The 22,298-nt window shown below is 33.0% G+C and overlaps 1 protein-coding gene across 1 annotated transcript in view; it reads left to right on the forward strand.

Annotated features, from left to right (window-relative positions):
* Nucleotides 1–22,298, forward strand: part of ADAM7 (ADAM metallopeptidase domain 7) — a 100,538-nt gene that overhangs the window by 59,470 nt on the left and 18,770 nt on the right. The window contains exons 10-17 of the mRNA XM_035023229.1: nucleotides 2,810–2,894; nucleotides 5,121–5,251; nucleotides 7,040–7,214; nucleotides 9,362–9,451; nucleotides 10,632–10,827; nucleotides 11,242–11,344; nucleotides 12,337–12,526; nucleotides 21,266–21,346. Coding sequence (XP_034879120.1) covers nucleotides 2,810–2,894; nucleotides 5,121–5,251; nucleotides 7,040–7,214; nucleotides 9,362–9,451; nucleotides 10,632–10,827; nucleotides 11,242–11,344; nucleotides 12,337–12,526; nucleotides 21,266–21,346 — 1,051 coding nt within the window. The remainder of the gene's footprint in view (nucleotides 1–2,809; nucleotides 2,895–5,120; nucleotides 5,252–7,039; nucleotides 7,215–9,361; nucleotides 9,452–10,631; nucleotides 10,828–11,241; nucleotides 11,345–12,336; nucleotides 12,527–21,265; nucleotides 21,347–22,298) is intronic.

Consider the following 22,298-nt stretch of genomic DNA (forward strand, 5'->3'; position numbering starts at 1 on the left):
AATTATATATAATATAAAATATATAAAATATATATTATATATAATATAAATATATTTATATATAATATATAAATTATATATATAATAATAGAATATAATGATATAAAAATAATTTTACATATAATACATAAAAATTATAAATGTATATATAACATAAATTATAAATATATAATATGTGAAATATATATTATATATATTTTATATATTTTATATATTTTATATATAATAATATAATATAATGATATAGAAATAATAATTTTAAATAAATAATACATTAGAATTATAAATTTCTATATAACATAAACTATATATTAAGATAAAATATGTAAAATATATACATTATATATATTTTATATATATTATGTGTATATTATATATAATAATATAATATAATGATATAAAAATAATTTTACATATAATACATAAAATAATAAATTTATATATAACATAAGTTATATATTAATATAAAATATATAACATATAAAAATATATATAAATATATATAATAATATAATATAATGATAGAAAATAATAATTTTACATATAATAATACATAAAAATTATAAATTTATAGATAACATAAATTATATATAAATATATATATAAAACATATATATATTTATATATAATAATATAATGATATAAAAAATAATTTTACATATAATAATACATAAAAATAATAAATTTATATTTAACATAAATTATATATTAATATAAAATATATAATATATATTACATATAAAATATATATAAATATATAATAATATAAAATGATATAAAATAATTTTACATATAATAATATATAAAAATTATAAATTTATATATATTAATAATTATATATAAATATATAAATATATAATATATAATATAAATTATATTTATAATTTTAATATATATTATATATATTATTATTTATATTAAATATATATTAAATTATTAATTATATTTATAATTTACATATATATGTTATTACATAATTAATATATTTAAATATATATTTGTATATATTTAATATATAATATATAGAAAATATTTTTAATATTATATATGTAATTTATATATAAATATAATTATATTTATAACATAATTATAAAAAAATTCTTTTTTTTCATTATTATGTTATGTTAATCACCATACCTTACATCATTAGGTTTTGATATAGTCTTCCATGATTCATTGTTTGCATATAACACCCAGTGCTCCGAGCAGAACGTGACCTCCTTCATACCCATCATATATATATCATCTCTCATGTTTCATCTCCCCCTCCGATTCCCGCCCTTCGTTCTTTCCCTCCTGCTATCTTCTTCTTCTTTTTTTAATATATAATGTATTATGTTATATATAATATTATATTATATATAATATATAATATTATGTATTACTTGTTTCAGAGGTACAGGTCCGTGATTCAACAGTCTTGCACAATTCACATTAGGGAGAGCATGTCTTCTTGATTAAAAAAGTTAAAGACTGAAAGGGGTCATGTAGCCTGACCACCTTTCTCATATTTGAATCTTCTTAATATATTCCAAGTGTGGTCTTCCAGCTTGATGAGGCAACAGAAAGAAGGGAAACTGAGGACAGAGCAGAAGCTAACACCCCACAATCTCCCCGTGGGATATATGTGACATTCCTCAGGCATTCCTGGCTGCCCTGAAGGGAAAACAAATAGTTAACTTATAGAGATCACAATCCTACAAGACATGAGTCTCCCTCAGTTTACAAATGTCTTAGCAATCTACAAGAACAAAGTATTCCCATCCATCAATAACCTAACTTCCAGAAGGAAATGTAGATACAATTAAATGCCCTTACAACCTGCAGCCCATTGACAGATAATTGAAGTGGGCAGAGTGTAATGTTCCTCAAGGAAGTTCCCAACTATCTTAATGTTAATGCCTTACTAGTGGGGTAAGCAACCTTAACTTGACAATGGCAAGACCTCCAGTATCTTGTGAGTCTTCTTTAGCATATGAAAGTTCTTTGAGAAATCTCCTTTTTTCCTTACCTCCCCCAACCCTATAGTATATAATTAGTTACCGCTCACAACCCCCGGGCAGCAGAACTTTCTGCCCACGGGTCCTGTCCCTGTGCTTTAATAAACCACCATTTTGCACGGAAGACATCTCAAGAATTCTTTCTTAATCCCTGGCTCTGGACTCCACCCCATTGAACTCATCTATATCCCAAGACCCCATCAAGCTCATGATTGCTCTTTAAAGTGGTCCAACTCTAAATGTTCTTGAGAACATGTCAAGTCTGGATTTCCTTCATATACACGTCTACATCTGTCTTTTTAGGTAATCCAAGAATAGTTCACACGACAACTCTTTTAAATGTTTGATTATAGTTATCTAATCCTCTATGAGTTTCTATGGTTGATTAAAATTTTCTAAAAATTTTCAACTATAGCTAATTAATTAATCATGATATTGAGTCTATTTACTTATGTTGTATTTTTCCCTCCAAACACTTTTTAACTTAAGTTTTGGTCTTTTAAGTGGTTTATCCAAAGCTGAGTGTAGAGTAAGCCATGTAAAATTAGACTCTCACATTATTTTTTTGAAAGTACTTTTTTTAGGATTTCAAGTTTAGATCATACTGATTTTTTCAATACCTCTAATATAACACAAATTTTAAATGAGCTTAATAAAAAACTAAGATCATCCTCAATTCTAGAACTCCACAAAAAAAGACACTTTTATGTGCAAAGTCACTAGCATTGTGAGTATTCACTGCAATTCAATCTTTGTGTTAATTAAACCACTGCCTCAGACTGAAGAGTGTATTTGCATCTTGTTTATAGTGGGAAGTGGCTCTATACACATGCACAAGGAACTTCTTATTCAGAGGGCATATGCCGGCCTTATTATTCCTCCAGTGTTGTTAAGGTAGGCTGTGTTTTATTTGTTATGTAACTTAATCACAAAGTTTGAATTTAATTTTTATAAATTTTCTGTGTCCTATTGAAAGGGACCAGGGGCACCTGGGTGGCTCAGTTGGTTCAGCATTCAACTCTTGATCTCAGCTCAGGTCTTGATCTCAGGGTTATGAGTTCAAGCCCCATGTTGGGCTCTGCTCTGGGGGTGGAGCCTAGAAAGGAAAGAAAGAAAGAAAGAAAAAGAGAAAGAAAGAAAGAAAGAAAGAAAGAAAGAAAGAAAGAAAGAAAGAAAGAAAGAAAGAAAGAAAGACAGAAAGAAAGGGAAAGAGGCCATGTATTGAATTCTGTCATATATTCCCACCAAGATATGTCATGATTAAACTGTATGTTTCCTTTATTAAATAGGAAAATAAATGTTTTATAAAAACTACAGATGAACAATGAAGGTAAACCAGTGTTGTTTAGAACTTTAAAAATCATATACAAATCGACATACAGAGATTAGAAAAGCTTATTTGCATATTGTATATAGTTATTTATAAGGACAGGTAAAGTACACAAAATTTGATGGCTGTTAGCAAGGGAAGATAATTGTTCTTGTGCTGAAAATAGAGTGCATAAACCATTTAAAATATCATATCAAGACAACCTTGAAATTCATTTTCAGAAAGAGTAAGATGTTCAAAATGCTGACCTATCTATTTTATCTGGTATTTTTCCCAAGTCACTAAGCTTCTAGTAGATGCTGTCCAAGTAGTCTTATCTAAGTCTTATTAAGACCTTGGGGCATTTGCCTTTCAGCTCATGTCATGATCCCAGGGTCCTGGGATCGAGCTCTGCATCCTCTCCCTGCTCAGCAGGAAGCCGGCTTCTCCCTCTCCCACTCCCCTGCTTGTGTTCCCTCTCTTGCTCTTTCTCTCTCTCTGTCAAATGAATAAAATCTTAAAAAAAAAAGACCTTGAAATTAAAAACTTGTACATGATCTATTTATTACATAGTTCTTTTTATGATTATGCCTTTGATTATGGTATTTTAATAGCACAAAGTTTGCATAGTAGAGTCTATATAATCTAATATAGGCTGTCACCACTCCAATTACGACATTACTGCCCATCCAGAACACATTTTAAACTTCAAATGAGTAAGATGAAATAATCAAATTAGGGGAATTTTACCTTTAGAGTAACCTGATATCCCACCCCTTTTGGGAAATTAAGTTTTTTATACTTAATATAGAGATTAAAACATGAAATAGAGCTACCAACAGAGGGAACAATCAACTCTGCCTTGGATTTCAAATCACTGAACTTCTGGCTTTCTTCATAGTAGAAATTTCCTCCTCATGATCACATACCACTGTTGTGCAATGTGAGACTGTACTCACATATTTTTTATTTTTGCCATCTTTGAATATCTCATATATAAAAAGCAAATCAATAATGTTTATTGTATTGTGTAGGACAGTTTATAATTTTTAGCTATTTGTAAGAATGAGTTTATAGAAATCCAACAATGATGACTATTACTGTGCCACAAAAAAGAATTTCAAAATGCTAGAGTTAAAGACACTCAAAAGGTCATTTGTCAGATTCTCAGAAGAGTCAAAACCAATAATAATAAACAAGACTGTGTCCCGCTGAGAGGAGGTGGCTATTATTGTGCCAAAGACTACATTTTCTGAACAGCAGTAATCAGTTAATTGCTCTAGTGGGTACCACACCATGGGAATCACTTTCAGGGTTAGACTGCACACGATTTCCCAACTTGAAGGGTTACAAATCAGGAAGAGACATTTTTGTTGTGTTGTTTTTTTAAATTTATTATCATTATTATTTTTTAGGATCAAATAATAAATACTTAGCTAGCTTTGCAAATAGCCACCAGCCCACTGAAGAGACGGGGGGTGGGGTGGGGGCAGGTCTGATAATCATTACCTGAGGCCATGGAATATAGAGCTCTCTTTACAATTGGATTAGTTTAGACTTACTGTTCCAGCCCTTGGCAAAATAAAATAGTAAAAACTGTGAAAAAAAAAAAAAAGGTCATTTGTCTAACCTCATTATAGAATTAAAGGAACTGAGGGCAGGACAGGGAGGTAACAAATTTCATGGCCTCTCAAATAAGTACTAGTTAACCAGAAGCTAGAAACCAGGCCTCAACCAGTAGTTCTAAACACTATGTCCTCGAGGGCATTATCTTATAGAAATTTCTAATGCACATCTTTTCTTGGCCTCAGGATCTTTTGCCTGACCTAAATGTAGTTGCAAGCAGAATTGCACATCAGCTGGGGCATAACCTTGGGATGAAGCATGATGATTACCCGTGTACCTGTAATTTTGAGAAATGTGTGATGGATCGTGGTGGAAGGTAAGATTCAAACAATGTAGAGAAGACATTTAAATATTTTGGGTGTGGCTCTTGGTTAGAACTCCATATTGTAGAGATATATTGTTATTATGTGAACATTTTCCTAATATATTCCATAAGGTCTATATAATGAAACCAGCCATGATAGGCTGTTTCCCTTCAGGGCTAAATCTTATCAGTTGGTAGTGTCTGTCCTAGTGACATGGTGAGAGAAATTCTGAAACTCCATCTGAACATATCGCAAAAATATACAATGATTAATTAGTAAATTATACTAAGGTGCCTAGGAGAGGAATACACTCTATGTGCCTTGTTTTATCATTTTTGCTATAAACTCTAATTTCCTCCTTCAACTCTTTACTCAAATGTCATTCTCAGCTAAACTTTCCCCAGCCACCTGATCTAATTTTTCAACCCTGTTCTCCTCATATACATACTATGGCATTATCCATCCCTTTCTTCTTTGTTTTTTTTTCCATTCTTAGTATTAATCACTATCTAATATAGTCTATGCATTACCTACTTAAGCTTGCTTATTATTTTATTCTTCCAACAAAATATAAACTTCATGAGGTCAGAAGGTTTTGTCTGCTTTCTTCACTGTTTTATCACACTGTCTAGAAAAGTCCGTTGCATACTAAGTACACTATATTACAGAATGAATGAATGTCCTATATCCCCCCACCATGCTGTGAATTATCTGCAGCCCAGCTCCTAAACTTTACACATTTTTGAACTCCTTCACAGAGAGTACACGGTACATTTCATATAAGGAAAGTATTTATGATGATGATCAGTGCTTCCATGTATTGATTACATGAAGTAAAGTAGTGAGACGATGGATTCTGAAAAACAAACTGAGGGTTCTAGAAGGGAGGGTGGTGGGAGGATGGGTTAGCCTGGTGATGGGTATTAAAGAGGACACGTTCTGCATGGAGCACTGGGTGTTATATGCAAACAATGAATCATGGAACACTGCATCTAAAACTAATGATGTGATGTATGGTGATTAACATAACATAATAAAAAAAATGGAGTAAAGTAGTGAAAGCACCCAAGTACAGTGACTGACATAGAGTGAGAACTAAGTAACTGATATCTAATTTTATATCATTATCTACATAATTAGTAGTATTTTTCAGGGCCCCACCATTCCAAAGTAATGTTTTTAAGCCTCTAAAAGTCCATCTGTCTCCATCAAGTGTCAATAATGGCAAAGGAGTCAAAACAAAAGGAAGGCAGAAGGGAAGTGAATTTTAGTCTTTTTAGTCTTTGAACTTTTCAGAAGGATAGTGCATTCCTAGGATGTGTAAGATATTACTAAATAAATCATTTGTTTCAACAATGTTTATAAAGAACTACTTTGTACCAGGCATTATACTAATTAGTACTTATTTAAAAAAAAATACAGTCCCTGCATTGAGAAGCTCGTAATCTTGCATAAATGATAAATATATAGATTATGTCAAGAGGAACAAATAAAAAGTGATCTAGGAGCAGCAAGCACATTCAGTCTAAACTGTGGGCTCCAGGAAGGACTTTCTGGACGATATATAGTCAGAGTATGTTCACTAGAATATCATGTGTTGGTTGTTTCAATAAGACATTTTCTATAATAAAAGCCCACTTGCTACTCTCCTATTAACAGTAGAGTAGGAGAAGTAAATGGACTTCTGGAGTTCATCATTTATATTTATTCTTTCTAAATCCTTCATAAAAATTTCATAGCTGTTCCACCACTATGCATTGATAAAATTAATCTTTATTTTTAACTCATCTGAACTCTAGCATTCCTGCACTAAAATTCAGTAAATGCAACAGAATTCAGTACCTGCAACACCTGAAGGATTATAATCCAACATGCATGTTCAATATTCCATTTTCTGATACATTAAGTAATTACCCATATTGTGGAAACAAGAAGTTGGATGAAGGAGAAGAGTGTGATTGTGGCCCCATTCAGGTATTTGCAAATAATGTCTTTAAATTACAAAGTTTAGGGGCACCTGGGTGGCTCAGTTGATTAAGCTACTGCCTTCGGCTCAGGTCATGATCCTGGAGTCCTGGGATCGAGTCCCACATCTGGCTCCCGGCTCAGCGGGAGCCTGCTTCTCCCTCTGACCCTTTCCGATCTCATGCTGTTTTTCTCTCTCTCTCTCATTCCCTAATAAATAAATTAATAAAATCTTTAAAAAAAAATAAAAAATAAATAAATTACAAAGTTTATGCTCTGCTAGAACCTAGGCAGGGAGTTAACCATTAATCAACCATGATATTCCTTGTAAAGTTTTAAATAATGTGTTTTTTTGTCTCGTTTCAAAACAAGTCATTGGTGTAGCCTCATTGCAAGGCATCTTACCAAGTCATGAATTATGTATAATGATCTTGCTGGAGACCCACGGTATCATATTTGCCTGGTTTATATAGTAATTGGCTCTTCTTGTAAGAAAAGCCAGTAGGTGCCTTTAAGTCTGATCTCATGCACAGTAGAAATTTGTCCTCCAGAGTTAGTCAATTGAGCTTTACTCAGGGCCTTATGAGGCTGGTCTCTATCCCAGCTGGACAGTTCATGTTATTAGAAAACTGTCTTAATTGAGCAGAACCCTTCTAACCTTCCACGTATTTACTGGAGCCTTGGTCTCAGGAACATTTAGAATATGCTTTTAAGACAAATTTTAATCTGCTTTCCTCCAACATAAAAGCTATTTCTGTTAAGAGCTTATCATATAGGTATGAGACATAGAAGCTGTTTCTGTTAAAAGCTTATCATATAGGTATGAGTCCTAGACAATCAGTTCTCAAATTATCATGTGTATATACATCACCTGGGGATGTTGTTAAAATGTGGATTCTGATTCTGTAGGCCTGAAGTGAGGCTGAGATCCTTTATTCCCAGCAACCTGCAAGATTATGTTGATACTGCTGGTCTGAAGACCACATATGTAGTATGTACACTGTAGACACTACAAAATTCAAAATAAATCTAATAGTAAGTGAATCAGAGACTCCATGATCAGAGTGGGGACAGTGATATGTAAAGAGGTTGCAACACCTAGTTTTCAAATGTCTCAGATTAAATGTAAAGAGGCTCTTTTTTTTTTAAGACTTTATTTATTTGACAGAGAGAGAGACAACGAGAGAGGGAACACAGCAGGGGGGGAGTGGGAGAGGGAGAAGCAGGCTTCCTGCCGAGTAGGGAGCCCGACGTGGGACTCAATCCCAGGACCCTGGGACCATGGCCTGAGCCGAAGGCAGACACTTAACGACTGAGCCACCTAGGCGCCTGTAAAGAGTCTCTTAACTTTGGAAATTGAGGCTTTTGCCCATGTACATTCTTTAGAATGGTTCTACGGTTTCATTCTAACACATGAAGTACTTAACATTACATTTTTCAGACAATTTCTTTTGCAATTTTAATTTTGTTCGAGCAGATAAGGCCTATGTGTCCATCCTGCTGTTATTATTTAATGATGCATTAAAAACAACAACAAAGTTCAGCTTGAAATACTCAGCATCTTGAGGAAAATGTAAAATTAGATCTTCAGAAATTCTATTATCTCATATTAAACCTTTCATATAGAGAAGTAGCAGGGCCCTTCCAAAGAATGGAAGTCATCAGGAAAATGGAAGATCAGAAACTTTGGACCTTGTGAGCTGCTGATGAAAATTCATTAGTGTAGAGTATTGAACAGCTAATTGGGAAGAAAACAAAATAGGGGCACCTGGGTGGCTTAGTCAGTTAAGCCTCCAACTCTTAATTTCGACTCAGATCATGATCTCAGGGTCCTGGGATCGAGCCCTGCATTGGGCTTGGTGCTGAGCAGAGAGTCTGCTTGAGATTCTCTACCTCTCCCTCTGCCCCTCCCCCTGTTCACACACGCACGTGCTTTCTCTCTCTCTCTCTCTCATAAATAAATAAATCTTAAAAAAAAAGTAAAAGTTCCAGAGACCAGTTACAAGCAGTAGTCTTCATATGTATGTCATAGCCAAGGATCATGCATTTGGATTTAACTCTGAAAGACAAGTAATGATAAATTACACAGAATAACTTATTAAACGAGACCTTAACTACAAACCAATTCCTGATCTTTAATTTTTGATCATTGCCAGGAGTGCACTAATCATTGCTGTGATGCAAACAAGTGTGTCTTGAGGCCAGGATTTACTTGTGCAGAAGGAGAATGCTGTGAATCTTGTCAGGTAAGGACCTGTGCTAGAACTAGGTTCTCCATTTTCAGTTTATTTAGTACACATAGGATGACAGAATTGGCTGTCCACTGAATGACCCTACACTACTAATCCCAGATTAGGGTTAGACTTGCTTGTCCCCAATAATGCCTCTTCTGGGTTGTTCTGACTTCTAAGCCCTGGGCAATGCTAGGGCCTGGGGAGTGGAGAAGTAGGTATCACTTGGTCTTTTAGGAGTAGAGTTAGATGATAAACATTATTCTTGTTTCTTTGTAAATCATTGCCAGCATATTTAACTTCATGTGTGGTGGTGGTGGAATGGGTAGCATTCCAACAGTGAACTAGAAGGGAAAAGGATTATACTGGAATTGGAAAGTGAGAGTGACTAGTACATGGAGATATATCCCTAGGAAAGGCAATCAGAAATCCAAATGACTCTGTCCAAAGTTTTAATGACATTACTTTCAACACACTACATTGTGAGGAAAGGAAGCATGTCTTGTTCATTTTCAAATCTTTCTAGGACTCATTTCAATTAAATGCATATTGGGTGGCTGAATAAACAAATATTTCCATGCACTTTCCTCCAGCAATGAGTCGGGTGTGGATTTGGAGTGATGTGATTTCTTAGGAGTGGAGATTCCTCATTATAGATAGGTAGGGATTCCCAGTTGTATGTGTATGCTGGAGATGGTATGTCCTGGAGCAAGATGAACAGACCTCTTGCTCATTTCTCCATTTTATGTCCCTTCCAACTTTGCCCAATGCTGTTCTAATACAGATTTTCAAAAACACCATTGTGTCATTCCTGAAATTACATAAAAGCCAACACATTTACAAATGATAACAATTCTCAGTGGAATGGAGAAGAAAGTCATGATCCAAACTTAAAACTTTTTATTAAAATTTTTTATTGTTATGTTAATCATCATACATTACATCATTAGTTTTTGATGCAGTGTCCCATGATTCATTGTTTGCATATAACACCAAGTGCTCCATGCAGAACGTGCCCTCTTTAAGACCCATCACCAGGCTAACCCATCCTCCCACCCCCCTCCCCTCTAGAACCCTCAGTTTGTTTTCCAGAGTCCATCATCTCTCATGTGGGTCAAACTTCCTCCTACTTACTGAAACTTAAGCTACCTAAATGTATCCAAGATTTATTAGTCTTTTTGTTTTTCTGCAACAGATGAAAAAATCAGGGTCCATATGCAGACCAGCAAAAGATGAATGTGATTTTCCTGAAGTGTGTACTGGCTACTCTTCTGTATGTCCTAAGGACAAATTCCAAGTAAATGGATTTCCTTGCAAGAATGCAAAAGGCTACTGCTTCATGGGGAAATGTCCCACCCGGGATGATCAGTGCTCTCAATTCTTTGATAATGGTGAGAGACAATTACAGTGAATGGCTGATAAACATAATAGTTATTATTTCTATTATTATCCTGTGAAGATTTGGGGGCAAGATTGAAGATAATGCCATTTGTGGCATTCTTCCCAGATCTTACCTCAAATCTCTCTGGATATTACCTTTAATATTAGTTGATATTATCTCTAATATTAATTAACTAGCTCAGTATGTGGGTTGAGGTATGTTTGTTATTTTTTTATATCCATACTCCTCTGTAAAATATCCTCCTGATGCAATAGGATAGCTTTAAAGTGATTTATTTATCCCTTTCTTCCTTACCACTACATGATACTAAAGTTCCAATTACATTAGAAAAATAAGATATTTTATGATTTATAACATTCATGTTTTTATTATTTTACTCTAATCATTCCATTTTGGGTCCTAGAGGTGAAAGACAGTTCTGATCTCTGCTATGAAATGAATAAAAGAGGAAATAGATTTGGATACTGCAAAAACAAGGAAAACAGAGTAATTCCCTGTGAAGAGAAGTAAGTACCATGTAAAGAAAAGCAAGTGCCTTCTAAGAGTTTTTTTGCAAATTCAGAACTGCTCTTGCTCTGACAGCTGCTAACCTCTTTTTACTGAGGAGATTAGGAGAGGGAGTGAGGGAACGTGCACACATCCCTGATTGTGTAACTGGCATTTACATACTATATTTATGAGTTGAAGGTCATGGAATATAAGGAGGAAAGATGGGAAAGAGTTAAAATTAGGAGAAAGGGAGGAAGAGAAGTTACAAAAAAAATAGGACAGAGCAAACAGGAGGAGGAAAATAAAGTGGAAAAGGGGAAAAGAAGCTGTGAGAGGGAAACAAGTGAAGCCCTAACAAGAAAAGAAGAGTAGAGCTTCAAATTGGAAGGAAGGGGAGAAGTGGAAGTTAGATCTGATTTTAAAAAGGTATTAGCTGTGTCGTTCTTCCAGATTTATTATACTCAGAAAGGCTTTTTTTCTGTGCCACAAAACAGGATTTGGACTGAAAACAACAACAGACACCTTTGGTCAAAAGTTTCACCTAGAATAGGTGAAACTGGGCAGTCACTTAACTTCCTCTTACTTCCAATTGTTGCTTAATCTGTAAAATGGGTATTATAATAACATCAAACTCACAGGTTTGTTGTGAGAATTAACTGATGTGCTCTGTGCAAGAAAGAATAAGAAAGAAATCTTAACATCTTGATGAAAGTTAGACGAACTCAAATTACTAATAGGAAATACCCTTCTGTAAACTGGAGCTAATACTGATTTGTGAGAACCACAGAACTATAAAGAAATATAATCATTTTACATCTTCACCTACTCATCACAGTTCCCAGAATCAGGACTTTGTCTAACCTTTGGCCCTGCCTCTCTTGGTGTCTCTGCAGCCCATTGATAAGCCTGGGTCTAGAGAAAAGTGGCCAAGCCACTTCACTGCCAGCCTCATCTCTATAAATTTCTATTTCCTGGTCGCGAGTCTGAGAATATTCTCCCTTTCCTTCAGAGATATCAAATGTGGAAAGATACACTGCAGCAGAGGGCAGCATTCATCTCTTCCTGGAAAAGAAAAAATTAATCACCTTAAGAAGATTTCAAAGCAGAATGTCACCAATGAGTGTAAAACTTTTATTTTATACCACAATTCTAAAGATTTGGGCCTGGTTGCTCCTGGAACAAAATGTGGAGATGGAATGGTAGGTTGAAAGCCCTTTGTTTTTTTAAAACTTCTTGGTTCAGCCACTTCAAAACATTATTTTCTATAATTGGTTCCTGAGGGCCTATAAATGGGAAAGCAGAAACAAATGGGCAACTTTTTTTTAATTGAGCAAAGTAGTAATAACCCTATAATAAATATTCATTTTGCCTGATCTCTGTTATACAAAATGATATGTGAATGTGATAAGTGTGCTTAATTAGTATCTTACAGTAGACAGCTAGTGAAATTGTAGACATAATTTTTTAAATTAATTTGACTATGAAGTAGACATATTTTCTTCAATTATTTCATTCATTCAGCCGTATTTATTGGGCACATACTATGGTGCCAGCAGCCATACTGGACACAAATGAGGAAAATATGAGTGTACTTGAGAATTTCATAAATTAAATTATATGTATTACAATCTAACGCAAGTGCTTTCATAGTGGTGTAACTAATGAACATTTGAGTCCAAAGGAAGAAGTGATTGCCTTCACTTGGAGAACATGAATGGCATATTATGATGCCATTAAATGAGTGACATTTCAGCTTTGACATGATGAACATTTTTCAATTCAGACAAAATGAGAAAAGACTTTTTAAAAAGAAATACCTAGATAATATGCAAAGGTACAAAATGAATGGCACAGTCAGGTAGTTGACAATTTCAGTGTGACTGGAGCTTTGGGTAAAATGTCAGAAAATGAAGTTGAGCAGCTAGAATAAGGCCAGATCAGAAGAGGTTTATCATTCCAAGATGAAAACTTTAGAACGTGTACTAAAAACAACAGCCAACTCATCAAGGTTTATAAACACAGGAATATATGGAAAACATAATACTTTTTAAAAATCAGTTATTTTGAAATAATATAGTTTCTGTCTGTGATATAAGTCCTCTCCTCCCATACTACCACCCACAAACATTACAGTTTCATTCATGTAATGTGATAGAGAAATGAATTGAAAAACAAAATTCAGAATGTAAAAAAGGGAATTAGAATTTAATAATTTAATGGAGATCTATATTTCAGATCTACATACTTAACTATTAGTTTCCCATTAAAATAACTAAATATCAAAACGATGAGGAATCTATATTTGTGAAATTTTAAGTATGTGTATCAACCACATATTATAAAGTTCAAGGACTTCCAATGATAGTGTGCATGAGGTATCAGGCTAGAGAAATATCAAACAATTTTCTATTCACTCCAGGTAAGAAAAATCATCCAGGAATACTAAGCAGAAGTATGACTTACCCTTCATAGAATCCCATAATGAGTGGCAGTGATTGACCAAAGGAATTTATAGGGAAGCAGTTGTTACTGAATCTTGATCTTACAAACATGTTTGACCATATGCCACCACACAGAGTGCCTATTTTTCAAGAGAAGTCTTAATATAGAAGTGTACCAATCACAATGGTGCCAATTATTGGGTCAATTCATAATGAGGGAATTCATGAATAGCAAATGCCAGTTTATAGATGGATCACAAAGATACTAGTTATAGGCTTTTCATCTAATTTTTACATTGAAAGACTATTTTTAGATATGATTAAATTAAAATGAATAAAAACATTCTGGTTTCTCATAATAGTTTTTCTTTTTGGGTAAAATTTGATTTGGCATAGAAAATGAGGGCAAACATATTCCATTTCCCTTGGATGCCTTTTTCCTTAGTAATATAGATAAGAAAAATAAAACAAAAGAAAAACAGTGAGAATAGATGACAAGGGAAGGATAATAGAGTGGAAAGGAAGAAGAGTAGAGGAGAGTGGGGAACGAAGGGATAATACTAATTAGTCTTCTCTGGCACAAAAGAATTGCTGCAAACCTGTCTCTGTAGTTTTCTCTTTATTAAACATATAAAAATGGCAAAACCAAAATAAGAAACATTTCAATGTTTCCGTTAGTTGAGCCTGAAGTATGTGAAAAGAGATTTACATGGACTTTAGCAGCGTTTTCCAGTGTTCATTTGATCATGTATTTATGAAAATCCATTCTATAAGGATAAGCAAAGAGGACAAATAGCAGCAGACAAAAGAATTCAACAGTGTGAACAATGGAGATTAATCTGAGGATTCACAGATGTTAGTCCCCTATGAAACAGATGCACATTAAAAAAGAGAGAAATCCTTTAGAAAAAAAGTTAAATTTATATTTTAATCAGATTTAAAGGGATATTAAATCTATAAAAATGGTATTATTTGAAAACAATAAGCACTGCTTTCAAATTACAAAATAAATCATAATTACTGATTTATATGTAACTTGAGGAGTAAACCATGAAATGTAGTAAGCCACAAAAAAATAGTAAATTAGAAGCTAAACTTCTTAACACACAAGAATGAGATAAAGGAATTCTAAAGAAGAAAATGAATAAAAACAGGAAAAATAGTTCTAAGAAATCTGATATAGTTTTAATAGGAATCCTAGATAAAGAAAACATAATATAGGTAAAAGTGTAATTAAAGATATAATAATAAAAAATGTCCCTGAGCTGAAGAATGTATAAAATAAAAACTCATTTAGTACAAGGAAAAATTCATAGGAAGAAGTGAGCATTTAGACTAACCTTCACAGCATGAAGTCAACAATAAAGAAAATGTCCTATAAGCCCAAAAAAAGGCAAGTATCATTTTTCAACAACAACAAATTATCAGGTTATCATTATATTTATCTTCAAAAAGAAATGCCAGAAAATAATGCAACAAAATCTATGGAGCTCTGGAGAATGGAAGTATTGGGACCCTAAAACCATACATACAGCCAAATTATTATTCAGATAATAAAGCAATAGAAGGACATCCTCACACACTTTATGATGAAAAAAACTATAGTAAATTAGACAGCATTTATTTCTGAAAAGAAAAATAGTCAAGGAAGTACTCTAGCCAACTGGGAAATGAATTAAACTAAAAAGTTAAATGAGAAGATAGAACATTAAGGAAATAGTTGCAAGCAAGAAAATCTATACTAATTTTGAGTAAATTCTAGTTATTTATTAATAATGTGTTTATTATAAGAGCTTAAAAAACATATTGAATAGTGAATAATAACAATCTTTACAAATTTCAGTTTTCTCAAATACATGAATTAAGAAGAAGAAAAAAGAATAAAAAATGTGACAAATGTCTTATCTTACATAAGGAAGAGTTAATGCTTATTTAGTCTTGGAAATGATAAAATGATTTAGATTTAAATATTTTAATGTAAACTGAATCAATGTTTAGAAAACAAAACATAGCTTTTAAATAATTGCAGAAAAAGGTAATAAAGATAAAAAGATAAGCTAAAATGTCTAACATTTAAAATCATATAATAAGATGAAAGTAGTAAAATTAAACATATCACTTATCACAAATATAAATGGGTTAAAATTTCCCTATTTAAAACATTAAAGTAATTTTTGAATTGGTGGCCAGAAAGAATTTTCAGGGAATTGCATCAGCAAGATGGTGGAATAGGAGGTGTCCCAGTAATATCTCCCCACAACAATGATAATTTGGCAGCTAGCCATGGAAAAAGTACCTTTGTAGGAACTTTGAAATCGAGGTAGGATCTTGCAAAACATTGATGGAGTCCAAGACCAGAGGTCCACTTTGAAAGAGCAGGCCCATGCCCAGGTGACAGGCTTATTGACCATAGTCCTGGATACAGATCCATAAATACCCATATCTCCTGCTGCTTGACTACAGCCTCATTTGGCTTTGGTACCACCAACAACAACATCTGCCTAGGCACCCCTGGAAGACACATCCATCCATATCCCTGGAGGCAGACGCACAGACCTTGGTCCAACCACAGATCTTGAAATGGCCCTGTGAATTCATTCCATTCCTTCTTATCCCAAGTGCAGTTCTAGACAATCCTCCTGCCCACAGGATTTCCAGGAAACATGCCTGGTCCATGCACCCAGAGACATCTTGCTCAATGACCCAGCAGAAGTCAAGAATCCAGTAAGAGATACAACTATCCATGCGCCTAGAAGAAGGCCAGCCATCTGACTCAGGTGCTGTGGTAGACCCTTGTCACATTGCCAGTCCTTGTGACCAAGGTCACAGAGGCACTCCTGTCCACCCAGATACTATGCAGAATCCACATCTACACAAGCCCCTAGTCACAGAGCAGTAAACTGCAAATCTTACTACAGACCAGATGGCAGCCACATAACCTGGCTCTAGTCTCACTCAACTGCAATCCTGGAAGCAATCCCATCAGCCCAGGGATCCAACATGAGGTTTTTACCTGACAAAACCAATCTGTAAAACCTGGAAAATATGTCTGCTCCTTGAAATGCACAGACACCAATGCAACAGTAAACGGATCACAAAGATTCAGGCAAACATAATACCATCTGAAGAAAACTCATAAAGCTCTAGCAACTAATCCTGAAGAAATGGATATCTAAGATTTGCTTGACAAAGAAATCAAAGTAATCATTTTAAAGAAGCTCAGAAGGATGCAAGGGACCACAGATAGATGACTAAATGAAATCAGGAAAGCAATGCATGAACAACATAAGTTTAACAAAGAAATAGAAACCATAAAAAAAGAACCAAACAAAAATTCTGGAGCTGAAAAATACATTATAGAAATGAAAAAGTCAATGGAAACCTTCAACAGCAGACTGGATCATTTAAAAAAAAAAATCAGCAAACTTGAAGATAAGTCATTTGAAATTAGAAAGTTGGAGGAACAAAAGAAAAAAGAATAAAAACTAGTGAAGAAAGCATATGGAACCTATATGACACCAATGACAAAAAATGAATATATGCATTATGTGAGTCCCAGAAGGAGAAGAAAGAGAAAGAGAGAAAGGGGAATAAAGATTAATTTTTCAAATAATGGCTGAAAATTAGCCAAATATTTGGAAGGATATCAACTTACAAGTAGTGTTAAAGGGAACTCTTCAAATTGAAACAGAGGATGCTAAGTAACAACATGAAAACATTTGTAGTGTAATTTTCATTGGTAAAGGTAAATATACAGTCAAATTCAGAATGCTTTAATACTGTGAAGATGGTATATAAGTGTATTTTAACTCTAACATAAAAGTTAAAAGACAAGAATATTAAAAATAACTATTACTACAATAGTTTGATACTGGGTACACAATATAAAGAGATGTAAAGTGTGATATTAACAGCATGAAATATGGAGGAAGGAGAAGTAAAAGTATAGTAATCACAATGACTTAAAAAAAAAAAAAACTCTAGTAGATACGCAAAAGATAAAGAGGAAAAACATCAAAGCATACCACTGCAAAAAATCAACAAAGCACAAAGGAAGGCAGGAGAAGAGGAAGGAAGGAACAAAGAAGCTATAAAGCAGTCAGAAAACAATTAACAATGAAAATAGTAAGTTCTTAACTATCAATAATTAGTTTAGACAGACAAAACTAAATCTAGATTTATCTATCCAAAAGACACAGATTGGCTGTTGGGTTAAAAAACAACAACAACCAGGATCCAACAATATATGGCCTACAAAACACTCATGTTATGTTTAAGGACATAGGCTTAGGGCGCCTGGGTGGCTCAGTTGGTTAAGTGACTGCCTTCGGCTCAGCTCATGATCCTGGAGTCCCTGGATCGAGTCCCGCATCGGGCTCCCTGCTCGGCGGGGAGTCTGCTTCTCCCTCTGACCCTCCCCCCTCTCATGTGCTCTCTCTCATTCTCTCTCTCTCAAATAAATAAATAAAATCTTAAAAAAAAAAAAAAGGACATAGGCTTAAAGTGAAAGGATGAAAAAATATTGCATGCAAAAGGCAACAAAAAGAGAATAGTGTGGCCATATTTATACCAGACAAAATACATTTTCAATCATAATCTGTCACAAGAAACAAAGATCACTATGTGATGATAATGGAGTTAATTCATTAAGAGGATGTAACAGTTATAAGTATATATAATATGCACCAAACATTAGAGGACCTAAAGATATAAAGCAAATATACAGTAAACAGAAAGGAGAAATACAATACAATTATAGTATGGTTTTTTAATACCCTACTCTCAACAATGGATAAATTATCTACACAGAGAATCAAAAAGAATACAATAGGCTTGAATAACTCTATAGACCAAATGGACCTAACAGATATATACAGAATATTCCATCCAGCAGCCACAGAATACACACTTTTCTCAAGTAAACTTGGAATATTCTCTGAGATAGATCATATGTTGGGCTACAAAACAAGTCTCAACACATTTAAGAAGACTGAAATAATATCAAATATCTTTTCTGACCGTAATAGAAAACTAGAATTCAATAACAGGAGGAAGTTTGGAAAATTCACAAATATTTGGAAACTGAACAATACACTCCTGAAAAAAAAAATGAGTAAAGAAGAAATTGAAAGGGCAGCCAAAAAATACCTGATATAAAGGAAAATGGAAACACAACATAGCAAACTTATGAAATGCAGCAAAACCAGTTCAAAGAGGGAAGTATATAGCGGTAAAGCCTACCTTAAGAAAAAAGAAAAATTTCAAATAAGCAACCTAATGCTACACTTAAAGGAACTAGAAAAAAAAGAAAACGACTAAGTCCAAAGTTAGCAGAAGTAAGGAAATAACAAAGATTTTTTAGAGCAGAAATAAATGAAACAAGAAAGACAATAGAAGAGATTTAAAAAAATTGTTTTGGTTTTTAGAAGGTAAAGAGAATTGACAAAACTTTAAGTCGACTGACCAAGAACAAAGGGAGAGGATTCAAATAATAAGATTATAAATGACAAAGGAGACATTACAACTGATATCACAGAAATACAAAGGATCATAAGAGAATACTATGAATAATTATACAAGTTGAATATTTAAAAGAAATGGATAAATTCTGAGAAATATAAAATGTACCAAGACTAAATGATGAAGAAATAGAACATCTGCACAAATAGGAGATCAAAACAATAATTAATAATCTTGGATCATTAGAAGAACAAAGAAAAGCCCAGGATTGGATGTTTTTGTATGTGACAACAAAAGCACAGGCAAAAATGTAAAAATAAATAAGTGAGACTATATCAAAATAAAAGATTTCTTCAGCAAAGGCCACAATCAAGAAAATGAAAAAGTAATCAATGGAATGGGAAAAAATATTTGCAAGCCCCATATCTGATAAAGGGTTAATAGATAAAAATAGTAAGTAACTCATGCAACCAATAGCAAAAACAAAAACAAAAACAAATAGTCCAATTTAAAAAAAATGAGGTAAGGACCTGAATGGTTATTTTTTCCCAAAGAAGATATACGAATGACCAACAAGTAAATGAAAAGGAGGTCAACATCATTAATATTCAAGGGAATGCAAATCAAAGCCACTATGAGATATCACCCCATACCTGTTAGGATGGTTATTATCAAAAAGACAACAAATAAAAAATGTTGGTGAGGATGTGGAAAAAAAGGTACCCTTGTGCACTGTTGGTGGGAACGTAAATTGGTATAGCCATTATAGAAACAGTATGGTGGTTCCTCAAAAAATTAAAGATAGAACTACCCTATGATCCAGGAATCTCACTTTCGGGCACATAATTTTAAAAAGTTGAAATCAGGATCTTGAAGAGATATCTGCACTCCCATGTTCATTGCACCATTATTTACAATAGCCAAGATATGGAAACAATCTAAATGTCCTTTGACAGGTAAATGGATAATGAAAATGTAATATATATATAGAGAGAGATATATATAATATCACAATAATATATAATAACAGAATATATATAATGGAATATTATTTAGCTTTTAAAAAAGAGGGAAATTCTGTCAGTTGCAACAACGTGGATGAACTTGAAGGACATTTCTTGTATGCTAAGCAAAATAAACTAGTCACAAAAAGACAAATACTGTATGATCTCACTTATATGTGGAAGCTAAAAAAAAGTCAAATTCACAAAAGCAGAGAGTAGAATGATGGTTGCCAGGTGGGGGAAATGGGGAGATGCTGCTGAAAAAGTACAAATTTTATGTTATGAGTAAATTCTGAAGGTCTAATGTAGATCTTGGTGGCTATCGTTAGATACTGTATTTTAAGTGTTCCCAGTACAAAAAAAGTAACTATTTAAGGTGATGGATGTGTTCATTAGGTTGTTTGTGGTACTCATTTCACAATGTATAAGTATACCAATCATCACAATATGTACTTTAAATATACACAATTTTTGTCTATTATACCTCCATAGAGTTGGAAAAGCATTTCTTGATATAAAAGAAATGGATAAAAATAAAAATAACAGGTAAAAATTAAATAAATGGGTGAAGATAAGCCAGGTAATAATTATAAGCAACAAATACAGTAATTTGATTATAAAATGTACAAAAAATAACAAGCAAAATTTAAAACAAAGTTAATAAGCATAAATAAGATTAATTGACATTGACAATAACAAAATGCCTAATCAGCAACTGTGACGTAGCAAGCATAGATCCTTATCAAATCAAAATAAAGCTTGATAGAAATAATAAAAGAAATTGTTGTACCTATGATTACAGAATCTTTGATAAATTAACATTTGAAAAATTAGTAAAGATATAGACATTTTAATAATGAGTTTATATAAAACAATATTTGAATGTACCCTATATTCATTTCAAATATCTATCAAACATTTATGGAGGATTTCTTCTTCTACAGAAGATTCTACATGTGGTTTTTTACAATAGAAAAAGTCGTGTAAATTCTAAGAGCAAGTTATTAATTCATATGGGTAACTTCATTTCCAGGTGTGTAGCAACGGTGAATGTGTGAAACTTGAAAAGGTCTACAATTCAACCAATTGCTTTTCTCAATGCAATGAAAATGCTGTAAGATTTGACTCCTTTTTAAATTAATGTTTTGCCAGTCATTTATTTACGTAGGACTTCATTCCTGAGAGTGGTGTGTGTGTGTGTGTGTGTGTGTGTGTGTGTGGTGATTTTTAAATCAAATATACATTTGGGATCCATTTTCTCATGTATCATCCATAAAATTGATCTAAAGATCCAAACCAGTATTACACATAGATATTGCCAGTATTGCAAGTGTATATTTTATCATTGGATTGGTAATCTAGAAACCCAGTAATTTATGCACATATGAAGTTTAAGCTTGATGTTTAAATTTGAATCTATCATAACGTCACTTATAGTTAAATTATACCAATGTCAACATTAACCTAAAGCTTTTGACAAATCAACAAAAACTTATAAATACACATATTTATAATTTTTGTTGTGTATATGTGTCTATATATATCTAAATATCTATATAAATATATCTAAGTATATAATATAAGATATAATATAATATATATCTAAATACTAGCAGTACCTAGTAGTTTGCATTTGTGGGTAACATCTCTCCTTAACCCAGTTAATCAGTAACATATAAAGTTTTATATATATCAGGTACTCTTTCAAGTACTTTACATATATATTAAATTTTACAAGCTTCTCAACAGCCTTAAAAGGTGGGTACTATTCCTATACCCACTTTTATAGATGGAGAAGAAATCACATAATGTTATGTAAAAGGAAAAACTGAGATTTAAGTACAGAAAGAATGTATATTCTTAATCATGACACAACGCTCTTTGATGAACTAAACATGGTGCCACCACTTTTTCTCATGTTAATATTATTTCATTACTACTAAACCTAGCTAGATCTGGCTATGATATGTCTAACTCTAGCAGAGGGCTATTCCTTTAATAAGATTGATGCCATCTAGAAAGATAAGTCAAGCCATCTTGTTCATCTGGTTTTGAATTTGTTAGAA

This window comes from Mirounga leonina, unplaced genomic scaffold (assembly GCF_011800145.1).
Source record: "Mirounga leonina isolate KUSES-001 unplaced genomic scaffold, KU_Mleo_1.0 Mir_176, whole genome shotgun sequence".
In the NCBI taxonomy this organism is placed as follows: Eukaryota; Metazoa; Chordata; class Mammalia; order Carnivora; family Phocidae; genus Mirounga; species Mirounga leonina.